Consider the following 12,511-nt stretch of genomic DNA (forward strand, 5'->3'; position numbering starts at 1 on the left):
TCAAAAGGTCCGGGGCTGGACCATCAAAAGGTCCGGGGCTGGACCATCAAAAGGTCCGGGGCTGGACCATCAAAAGGTCCGGGGCTGGACCATCAAAAGGTTCGGGGCTGGACCAAAAACAGCCTAATGACTGGACCACTTGCTTATGGTGCCACAATGCGCTGGACAACAGTCCATAGCTCTCTGTTGTTCTCTGTTGTTCATGACAGCTGGTAGGTCCTCTGTTCTGAGGCCAGTGTCTCAACAGATGTCCACGAAGGTTACGTCTGGCCTTCCAGGTCTTCACCTGTGAGAGGGTAGCAAGTTCCCACAGCGTGAGACCGATGCCTGGCCGCCGGCTCAGGGTGTCTGAAACAGTGACCAACACACACACACGGGAACAAAAACACACCAAAGCACACTAAACTTTACAAATGTAATAGAAGTGTTTATTAAATGTAAGACTTGGAAGAAGTCACCATATTTCAATGCACTTCATGGGACGAAGTGCATTCATCATATATTTATATATATATATATATATATGTACCACCAACCCAAAACTGATTGATTTCGGCATTAAACATAAATAAAACAAAATAAACATATTTACATCATTACCAGATCAGATGGACAGATAGATTTAACTACGGGTCAAGGGAGAGGTGCAGAACCAGACATCCAGGGAAAGAAGAGAGAAGAAGAGAGGAGAGAAGAAGAGAGAAGGAGGGAGGAAGAGAGAAGAGAGGAGAGAAGAAGAGAGGAGAGAAGAAGAGAGGAGGAGGGAGGAAGAGAGAAGAGAGGAGAGAAGAAGAGAGGAGGAGGGAGGAAGAGAGAAGAAGAGAGGAGAGAAGAAGAGAGGAGGAGGGAGGAAGAGAGAAGAGAAGAAGAGAGAAGAAGAGAGGAGAGAAGAAGAGAGAAGGAGGGAGGAAGAGAGAAGAAGAGAGGAGAGAAGAAGAGAGAAGAAGAGAGGAGAGAAGAAGAGGAGAGAAGAAGAGAGGAGGGAGGAAGAGAGAAGAGAGGAGAGAAGAAGAGAGGAGGAGGGAGGAAGAGAGAAGAGAGGAGAGAAGAAGAGAAGAGGAGGGAGGAAGAGAGAAGAGAAGAAGAGAGAAGAAGAGAGGAGAGAAGAAGAGAGAAGGAGGGAGGAAGAGAGAAGAAGAGTAGAGAAGAAGAGGAGAGAAGAAGAGAGAAGAAGAGAGGAGAGAAGAAGAGAGAAGGAGGGAGGAAGAGAGAAGAAGAAGAGAGAAGAAGAGAGGAAGAGAGAAGAACAGAGGAGAGAAGAAGAGAGAAGAAGAGAGAAGAAGAGAGGAGAGAAGAAGAGAGGAGGGAGGAAGAGACAGAAAAACGTAACATCCGTTAGATAACTATCTTATAAACTAATTCAACTATAGTTGTCATTTATAACTTCTAGGACTAAAAGCAGAGATGACAGTATTATCTGAAGGTCTGAGATACTATTGATTGCAGACAGACAGAAATACAATTTCGGTACTTGCTGCAGTTGTTCTCAGAGTTTGAAGGCAAAGTCAGAGAACGTTAATTCCTTCATATAGTCCATAAAACATGAATACAAATAAAACAACCCTCTTTGCTGGGACTCGGATACAGTAGGTCATAGGGAAAAGGTTATAAACTAAGATCTAGTCTGAACATTTAAACCAGGGGTGTATTCATTAGTGCACACCGTAGCAAAACATTTTGCAATGGAAAACCATCGTTTTTTTTATTGGACAAGTTCAGCGAGGTCCCTCCCTGTTGTTTCAGCCTTATTGGTTCCATTTGGTTCAACCCAGTTTGGGTTATAAAAAAAATCTAAAATAAGTGATTTCATTTTGACCAAACCTCAGCAGACTCTCCTCTCTCATCTCTACTCAACAGAACCAGCTCTACCTCAGACTCTCCTCTCTCATCTCTACTCAACAGAACCAGCTCTACCTCAGCAGACTCTCCTCTCTCATCTCTACTCAACAGAACCAGCTCTACATCAGCAGACTCTCCTCTCTCATCTCTACTCAACAGAACCAGCTCTACATCAGACTCTCCTCTCTCATCTCTACTCAACAGAACCAGCTCTACATCAGCAGACTCTCCTCTCTCATTACTACTCAACAGAACCAGCTCTACATCAGCAGACTCTCCTCTCTCATCTCTACTCAACAGAACCAGCTCTACATCAGACTCTCCTCTCTCATCTCTACTCAACAGAACCAGCTCTACATCAGCAGACTCTCCTCTCTCATTACTACTCAACAGAACCAGCTCTACATCAGACTCTCCTCTCTCATCTCTACTCAACAGAACCAGCTCTACATCAGCAGACTCTCCTCTCTCATTACTACTCAACAGAACCAGCTCTACATCAGCAGACTCTCCTCTCTCATCTCTACTCAACAGAACCAGATCTACATCAGCAGACTCTCCTCTCTCATCTCTACTCAACAGAACCAGCTCTACCTCAGCAGACTCTCCTCTCTCATCTCTACTCAACAGAACCAGCTCTACATCAGCAGACTCTCCTCTCTCATCTCTACTCAACAGAACCAGCTCTACATCAGACTCTTCTCTCTCATCTCTACTCAACAGAACCAGCTCTACATCAGCAGACTCTCCTCTCTCATCTCTACTCAACAGAACCAGCTCTACCTCAGCAGACTCTCCTCTCTCATCTCTACTCAACAGAACCAGATCTCTGCTGTAAATTTATCAGCTTCTCCAGTCAAAGTTTACAGTAATCAAAAACTGTACAGTAATCAAAAAAGCTTGCAGGATTACATGAAAAAAGCCTTTCAAAAATCATTAGAAAAAGTACAATTGATAAAACAATAATTATAGTACATTACACTTATCGGTGATAAGAGTAACAAGGACTTGATAAGACTTTTCTAAAGCACTGCTCTCCTGTCCAGAGGAGAAAAGGTGGTGTTTATCACATAATGAAAGGTCCAACATGTTACTGGGAGGTCCTCCTCAACTTAGAATCAGTTCATTCTTGTTCAGGGCCTAAATGAAATACAGACCGAGGAAGAGCCACCTTATAGAGCAATTGACATTTAAAGGCAGGTTCTAATCAAGCCAACATGAGATGACAACATGTAAATGAGAACCTGAACTGGCCGACCTGGTTAAATAAAAGGTGAAAAAACAAAACATACGGAGCGTTTTCCGTGAATGTGGGTCTACGCAAACATGGGAATATTGCCTTTAAAACGTGCAGAGAGGACCAAACGTGATCGGACTGAATCGGGCCCCTAGGTGACAGTTAACTTAGAAATACAACCACTCTCCCTTCTATTTCTTAGATAGAAAGAACAATGTCTATGACACAGTATCCTCCGGGCTTCAGAGACCAGAGCAGGTGCAGCTATCCTCTCTCTCCCTTCATCGGATATCATAATGCTTCATCCTGTCAGTGCCATTTACAAAGCAATGGGACCATATTACAGTCAGTATATACACACAGGTGTGACCACACCGCATCTTTAACAGCATACAATCATTTGACTTGTTTTTTTGTTTACTTATTTACAACATTGGCAGGGAGAACATTTTGGAAAATCATTGTCCTGCTCTGGCTAGCAACTTAAACAGAGTTGACTTTCTACATTTACAACAAACAAAAAAGAAAGCTTGAGGAATTCTTAGCCCTGTGATCCCCATGTAGAAACATTCCCCAGCACCATTCATTAATTCATTCTAGCGGAGGGCAGGTCTCCTGGTCCAAGGCAGGGCAGGTCTCTGTTGCATTCACAAACACCAAGGCAGTTAACACCTCACAAACCTCCTAAGGCCGAAAGCAATACGTTTAAATCATCTTAAAGAGAACTAGCAGGAAAAGGTTTTTCTCCCAAGTCAGGCATGTCTGTCTCTGGCTCCAGTTCTCAGTACTAGTTCAGTACTAGTTACCAGTTGTTAAGGACAGTTCATGTTAGAACAAGGTGTCATTTAGATATGGTTGATAAGGTACAGGGTTCAGCAGGGCTCAGCAGGAGGGAGAGATTGAATGAACAAACACTGTGTGAGAGTACAGTTACTGTAGTAGGGTTACTGTAGGAATGATGTGAGAGAGATGTCCAACAGGGTCTCTTTGGTGGTGTGTGAGGGAGGAGGTTCTGTCTGGCATTAGACTGAGAATGGGGGAACAGGGGTGACTGGCATGTGTGTGTGTTGCGCGCGTGTGTTGCGTGTTGCGTGTGTGTTGCGTGTTGCGTGTGTGTGTGTGTTGCGTGTGTGTGTGTGTTGTGTGTGTGTTGCGTGTGTGTTGCGTGTGTGTTGCGTGTGTGTGTGTGTTGCGTGTGTGTTGCGTGCGTGTGTGTGTGTTGCGTGTGTGTGTGTGTGTTGCGTGTGTGTGTGTTGCGTGTTGTGTGTGTGTGTTGCGTGTGTGTGTGTTGCGTGTGTGTTGCGTGTGTGTGTGTTGCGTGTGCGTGTGTTGCGTGTGCGTGTGTTGCGTGTGTGTGTGTTGCGTGTGTGTGTGTGTTGCGTGTGTGTGTGTTCAGGAAGAGGCTATAGAGGTGCGTGCAGGCCATCCGGCTGACGAGGCGCTGTATGTCCGGGATCGTTGTCGGACCGCCAGGCGACACGGCACTTCCAGTTCCTGAAACAGAGGCTCCTCCGTGATGTCAGCAGCCTCAGGACGCTCCGCCGGGCTAAGGGACAACATGCTACGGACCATGCCCAGCTAGAGTACACAGGAGAGACACATCAGGGTACACCACACACTACGATCTGATCAATATCAAAACATACCCAACTGATCAGATACAATACTTATTCATTTCCTAAGAGTAGTACATTTCATGCAATGATTGTATTTTATTCCATCTATGATATTATTGTATCAAGCTTTGTAACAGTGTTTTTGCCTGTTATTTAATTCTCCATTTGGAAACAGGAGATAGAAGCAGACAGCCAGCAGAGACAGTAGGAGGCGCCAGAGAGCCAGCAGGGACAGTAGGAGGCGCCAGAGAGCCAGCAGAGACAGTAGGAGGCGCCAGAGAGCCAGCAGGGACAGTAGGAGGCGCCAGAGAGCCAGCAGAGACAGTAGGAGGCGCCAGAGAGACAGCAGAGACAGTAGGAGACGCCAGAGAGCCAGCGGAGACAGTAGGAGGCGCCAGAGAGCCAGCAGAGACAGTAGGAGGCGCCAGAGAGCCAGCGGAGACAGTAGGAGGCGCCAGAGAGCCAGCAGAGACAGTAGGAGGCGCCAGAGAGACAGCAGAGACAGTAGGAGGCGCCAGACAGACAGCAGAGACAGTAGGAAGCGCCAGAGAGACAGCAGAGAAGGTAGGAGGCGCCAGACAGACAGCAGAGAAGGTAGGAGGCGCCAGAGAGACAGCAGAGACAGTAGGAGGCGCCAGAGAGCCAGCAGAGACAGTAGGAGGTGCCAGAGAGACAGCAGAGACAGTAGGACGCGCCAGACAGACAGCAGAGAAGGTAGGAGGCGCCAGAGAGACAGCAGAGACAGTAGGAGGCGCCAGAGAGCCAGCAGAGACAGTAGGAGGTGCCAGAGAGACAGCAGAGACAGTAGGAGGTGCCAGAGAGACAGCAGAGACAGTAGGAGGCGCCAGAGAGCCAGCAGAGACAGTAGGAGGCGCCAGAGAGACAGCAGAGACAGTAGGAGGCGCCAGAGAGCCAGCAGAGACAGTAGGGGGCGCCAGAGAGCCAGCAGAGACAGTAGTGAGGCGTCAGACAGCAGAGACAGTAGGGAGGCGCCAGAGAGCCAGCAGAAACAGTAGGAGGTGCCAGAGAGACAGCAGAGACAGTAGGACGCGCCAGACAGACAGCAGAGAAGGTAGGAGGCGCCAGAGAGACAGCAGAGACAGTAGGAGGCGCCAGAGAGCCAGCAGAGACAGTAGGAGGTGCCAGAGAGCCAGCAGAGACAGTAGGAGGTGCCAGAGAGACAGCAGAGACAGTAGGACGCGCCAGACAGACAGCAGAGAAGGTAGGAGGCGCCAGAGAGACAGCAGAGACAGTAGGAGGCGCCAGAGAGCCAGCAGAGACAGTAGGAGGTGCCAGAGAGACAGCAGAGACAGTAGGAGGTGCCAGAGAGACAGCAGAGACAGTAGGAGGCGCCAGAGAGCCAGCAGAGACAGTAGGAGGCGCCAGAGAGACAGCAGAGACAGTAGGAGGCGCCAGAGAGCCAGCAGAGACAGTAGGGGGCGCCAGAGAGCCAGCAGAGACAGTAGTGAGGCGTCAGACAGCAGAGACAGTAGGGAGGCGCCAGAGAGCCAGCAGAAACAGTAGGAGGCGCCAGAGAGACAGCAGACATACACTACTTACCTCCTGGACGTTGTTCTTGGAGAAGACAGCAGGAAACTGCAGCCCTCGGACTTCAGTCAGAGTCTGGAGATAAACATGGTATCATGGACAATACTGTAGTACTATTCACCCCGGTGAGTTTTTATATAGTACTACACACCCCGGTGAGTTTTTATATAGTACTATACACCCCGGTGAGTTTTTATATAGTACTACACACCCCGGTGAGTTTTTATATAGTACTATAGACCCCGGGGAGTTTTTATATAGTACTATACACCCCGGTGAGTTTTTATATAGTACTACACACCCCGGTGAGTTTTTATATAGTACTATACACCCCGGTGAGTTTTTATATAGTACTATACACCCCGGTGAGTTTTTATATAGTACTATACACCCCGGTGAGTTTTTATATAGTACTACACACCCCGGTGAGTTTTTATATAGTACTACACACCCCGGTGAGTTTTTATATAGTACTACACACCCTGGAGAGTTTTTATTTCGTACTATTCACCCTGGTGAGTTTTTATTTCGTACTATTCACCCTGGTGAGTTTTTATTTCGTACTATTCACCATTGTATGGTACTCACCCTGACTCTCTCCATCTGTGTCCTGAAGGGACAGAGCAGCTCAAACAGGATGAGACCCAGAGAGTAGATGTCCACTTTGTGAGAGTACAAGTCACCAGACAACTGGAGAGAGAGCAAGGTTATGGTTACAGTTAGATAGATAAACATCTCTAATCTAGAAGACTACACAGTTCAGGGTAACATAGTAGATGTCCACTTTGTGAGAGTAAAGGTTAAGACATGGATAGACATCTTGGTTACATCTCTATTAGACAGCTCTACGAGTCTAACAGGAGGAGTTACCAGACAGACAATTTACCAGTCTAAAATATCTATTACATGAACCAGGACAGGGTGAACCAGGATGAACCAGGACAGGATGAACCAGGACAGGATGAACCAGGACATGGTGAACCAGGATGAACCAGGACAGGGTGAACCAGGACATGGTGAACCAGGATGAACCAGGACAGGATGAACCAGGACAGGGTGAACCAGGACAGGGTGAACCAGGACAGGGTGAACCAGGACAGGATGAACCAGGACAGGATGAACCAGGACATGGTGAACCAGGATGAACCAGGACATGGTGAACCAGGACAGGGTGAACCAGGATGAACCAGGACAGGGTGAACCAGGACAGGGTGAACCAGGACAGGGTGAACCAGGACAGGGTGAACCAGGACAGGGTGAACCAGGACAGGGTGAACCAGGATGAACCAGGACAGGATGAACCAGGACAGGGTGAACCAGGACAGGGTGAACCAGGACAGGGTGAACCAGGACAGGGTGAACCAGGATGAACCAGGACATGGTGAACCAGGATGAACCAGGACAGGATGAACCAGGACATGGTGCACCAGGATGAACCAGGACAGGGTGAACCAGGATGAACCAGGACATGGTGAACCAGGATGAACCAGGACATGGTGAACCAGGATGAACCAGGACATGGTGAACCAGGATGAACCAGGACAGGGTGAACCAGGACAGGATGAACCAGGACATGGTGCACCAGGATGAACCAGGACAGGGTGAACCAGGATGAACCAGGACATGGTGAACCAAGATGAACCAGGACATGGTGAACCAGGATGAACCAGGACAGGATGAACCATGACAGGGTGAACCAGGACATGGTGAACCAGGATGAACCAGGACAGGGTGAACCAGGACAGGGTGAACCAGGATGAACCAGGACAGGGTGAACCAGGATGAACCAGGACAGGGTGAACCAGGATGAACCAGGACATGGTGAACCAGGACAGGGTGAACCAGGACAGGGTGAACCAGGACAGGATGAACCAGGACAGGGTGAACCAGGACAGGGTGAACCAGGACAGGGTGAACCAGGATGAACCAGGACATGGTGAACCAGGATGAACCAGGACAGGATGAACCATGACAGGGTGAACCAGGACATGGTGAACCAGGATGAACCAGGACAGGGTGAACCAGGACAGGGTGAACCAGGATGAACCAGGACAGGGTGAACCAGGATGAACCAGGACAGGGTGAACCAGGACAGGGTGAACCAAGAAGAGCCAGGGAATCCTGGGAGTGTGATTAAAGACGTACACGATACACGATACAGTGCATTTGGAAAGTAGTCCGTAGCACTCACGTCCGTAGCCATGAAGTGCTTTGAAAGGCTGGTCATGGCTCACATCAACACCATCATCCCATAAACCCTAGACCCACTCCAATTTCCATACCGCCCCAACAGATCCACAGATGACATAATCACTATTGAACTCCACACTGCCCTTTTATCAACTGGACAAAAGGAACACCTATGTGAGAATGCTATTCATTGACTACAGCTCAGCGTTCAACACCATAGTGCCCGCAAAGCTCATCACTAAACTAAGGATCCTGGGACTAAACACCTCCCTCTGCAACTGGATCCTGGACTTCCTGACGGGCCGCCCCCCAGGTGGTAAGAGTAGGTAACAACACATCCGCCATGCTGATCCTCAACCCGGGGGCCCCTCAGGGGTGCGTGCTCAGTCCCCTCCTGTACTCCCTGTTCACTCATGACTGCACGGCCAAGCACGACTCCAACACCATCATTAAGTTTTCCGATGACACAACACCGACAACGATGAGACAATCTATAGGGAGGTCAGAGACCTGGCCGGGTGGTGCCAGGACAACCTCCTTTCCCTCAACGTGATCAAGACAAAGGAGATGAATGTGGACAACAGGAAAAGGAGGATCGAGCACGCCCCCATTCTCATCGACGGGGCAGCAGTGGAGCAGGTTGAGAGCTTCAAGTTCCATCACCAATGGATTGTCATGGCCAAATCATACCATGACAGTCGTGAAGAGGGCACAACAAAACCTATTCCCCCATCAGGAGATTGAAAAGATTTGGCATGGGTCCTCAGATCCACAAAAAGGTTTACAGCTGCACCATCAGGAGCATCCTGGCGGGTTGCATCACTGCCTGGTATGGCAGCTGCTCGACGTCCGACCTCAAGGCACTACAGAGGGTAGTGCATACGGTCCAGTACATCACTGGTCCCAAACTTCCTGCCATCCAGGACCTCTATACCAGGCGATGTCAGAGGAAGAGCCTAAAAATGGTCAAAGACTCCAGCCACCCTCGTCATAGACTGTTCTCTCTGCTACTGCAAGGCAAGCGGTACCGGAGCGCCAAGTCTAGGTCCAAGAGGCTTTCTAAACAGCTTCGACCCCCAAGCCATAAGACACCTGAACATCTAATCAAACAGCTATCCAGACTATTTACAGTGTCCCCCCCCCCCCCATGCTGTTGCTGCTTACTCTCTGTTGTTATCTATGCATATTCACTTTAATAACTCTACCTACATGTACATATTACCTCAATTACCTCGACACCGGTGCCAACCGCACATTGACTCTGAACCGGTACCCCCTGTATATAGCCTCCACATTGACTCTGTACCGGTACCCCCTGTATATAGCCTCCACATTGACTCTGTACCGGTACCCCCTGTATATAGCCTCCACACTGACTCTGTACCGGTACCCCCTGATATAGCCTCCACATTGACTCTGTACTGGTACCCCCTGTATATAGCCTCCACATTGACTCTGTACCGGAACCCCCTGTCTATAGCCTCCACATTGACTCTGTACCAGTACCCCCTGTATATAGCCTCCACATTGACTCTGTACCGGTACCCCCTCTATATAGCCTCCACATTGACTCTGTACCGGTACCCCCTGTATATAGCCTCCACATTGACTCTGTACCGGTACCCCCTGTATATAGCCTCCACATTGACTCTGTACCGGTACCCCCTCTATATAGCCTCCACATTGACTCTGTACCGGTACCCCCTGTATATAGCCTCCACATTGACTCTGTACCGTAACACCCTGTATATAGCCTCCACATTGACTCTGTACCGTAACACCCTGTATATAGCCTCCACATTGACTCTGTACCGGTACCCCCTGTACAGTGCCTTGCGAAAGTATTCGGTCCCCTTGAACTTTGCGACCTTTTGCCACATTTCAGGCTTCAAACAAAGATATAAAACTGTATTTTTTTGTGAAGAATCAACGACAAGTGGGACACAATCATGAAGTGGAATGACATTTATTGGATATTTCAAACTTTTTTAACAAATCAAAAACTGAAAAATTGGGCGTGCAAAATTGTTCAGTTTGGCTGAGCGGCCAGCTCTAGGAAGAGTCTGGCTTGTGGGCCTGTTGTAAGGCACTCATCAGACATCACCGGCAACAACATCGCCTATGGGCACAAACCCACCGTAGCTGGACCAGACAGGACTGGCAAAAAGTGCTCTTCACTGATGAGTCGTGGTTTTGTCTCACCAGGAGTGATGGTCGGATTCGTGTTTATCGTCGATGGAATGAGCTTTACACTGAGGCCTGTACTCTGGAGCTGGATCGATTTGGAGGTGGAGGGTCCGTCATGGTCTGGGGCGGTGTGTCACAGCATCATCTGACTGAGCTTGTCGTCATTGCAGGCAATCTCAATGTTGTGCGTTAAAGGGAAGACATCCTCCTCCCTCATGTGGTAACCTTCCTGCAGACTCATCCTGACATGACCCACCAGCATGACAATGCCACCAGCCATACTGCTCCTTCTGTGCATGATTTCCTGCAAGAGAGGAATGTCAGTGTTCTGCCATGACCAGCGAAGAGCCCGGATCTCAATCCCGTTGAGCACGTCTGGGACCTGTTGGATCAGAGGGTGAGGGCTAGGGCCATTCCCCCCCAGAAATGTCTGGGAACATCCAGGTGCCTTGGTGGAAGAGTGGGGTAACATCTCACAGCAAGAACTGGCAAATCTGGTGCAGTCCATGAGGAGGAGATGCACTGCAGTACTTAATGCAGCTGGTGGCCACACCAGATACTGACTGTTACTTTGATTTTGACCCCACCCCCTTTGTTCAGGGACACATTATTCCATTTCTGTTAGTCACATGTCTGTGGAACTTGTTCAGTTTATGTCTCAGTTGTTGAATGTCATGTTCATACAAATATTTACACATGTTAAGTTTACTGAAAATAAACGCAGTTGACAGTGAGAGGACGTTTCTTTTTTTGCTGAGTTTAGAAAAGTGTGTGCCTTTCCAAATCATGTCCAATCAATTGAATTTACCACAGGTGGACTCCAATCAATTTGTTGAAACATCTCAAGGATGATCAATGGAAACAGGATGCACCTGAGCTCAATTTCAAGCTTCATGAAATGGGTTTCCATGGCAGAGCATTGGACTCTGGAGCAGTGGAAAAGCGTTCTCTGGAGTGATGAGTCACACTTCACCATCTGGCAGTCTGACGGACACATCTGGGTTTGGTGGATGCCAGGAGAACTCAACCTGTCCCAATACATATTGCCAACTGTAAAGTTTGGTGGAGGAGGAATAATGGTCTGGGGATGTTTTTCATGGTTCGGCCCCTTAGTTCCAGTGAAGGGAAATCATAACACTACAGCATACAATAACATTCTAGACTATTCTGTGCTTCCAACTTTGTGGCAACAGTTTGGGGCCCTTTCCTGTTTCAGCATGAGCATGACAATGACCCCATTCACAAAGTGAGGTCCATACAGAAATGTTTGTCGAGATCAGTGTGGAAGAACAAGACTGGCTTACACAGAGCTCTGACCTCAACCCCATCGAACACCTTTGGGATGAATTGTAACGCAGACTGCGAGCCAGGCCTAATCGCCCAACATCAGTGCCCGACCTCACTAATGCTCTTGTGGCTGAATGGAAGCAAGTCCCTGCAGCAATTTTTATTTTTTTATTTTATTTTACCTTTATTTTACTAGGCAAGTCAGTTAAGAACAAATTCTTATTTTCAATGACGGCTTAGGAACAGTGGGTTAACTGCCTGTTCAGGGGCAGAACGACAGATTTGTACCTTGTCAGCTCGGGGATTCGAACTTGCAACCTTTCGGTTACTAGTCCAACGCTCTAACCGCCCCCCATCTAGTGGAAAGCCTTCCCAGAAGAGTGGAGGCTGTTATAGCAGCAATGTTCCAACATCTAGTGGAAAGCCTTCCCAGAAGAGTGGAGGCTGTTATAGCAGCAATGTTCCTACATCTAGTGGAAAGCCTTCCCAGAAGAGTGGAGGCTGTTGTAGCAGCAATGTTCCAGCATCTAGTGGAAAGCCTTCCCAGAAGAGTGGAGGCTGTTATAGCAGCAATGTTCCAACATCTAGTGGAAAGCCTTCCCAGAAG

At 48.5% G+C, this 12,511-nt stretch overlaps 1 protein-coding gene across 1 annotated transcript in view; it reads right to left on the minus strand.

Annotated features, from left to right (window-relative positions):
• Positions 1–406: 406 nt before the first annotated feature.
• Positions 407–12,511, minus strand: part of eif2ak3 (eukaryotic translation initiation factor 2-alpha kinase 3) — a 74,203-nt gene continuing 62,098 nt past the window's right edge. Inside the window, 3 exon segments of the mRNA XM_064953085.1 lie at positions 407–4,654; positions 6,253–6,315; positions 6,829–6,930. Coding sequence (XP_064809157.1) covers positions 4,469–4,654; positions 6,253–6,315; positions 6,829–6,930 — 351 coding nt within the window. The 3' untranslated portion in view covers positions 407–4,468.

The sequence above is a fragment of the Oncorhynchus masou genome, chromosome 32 (assembly GCF_036934945.1).
Source record: "Oncorhynchus masou masou isolate Uvic2021 chromosome 32, UVic_Omas_1.1, whole genome shotgun sequence".
Classification (NCBI taxonomy): Eukaryota; Metazoa; Chordata; class Actinopteri; order Salmoniformes; family Salmonidae; genus Oncorhynchus; species Oncorhynchus masou.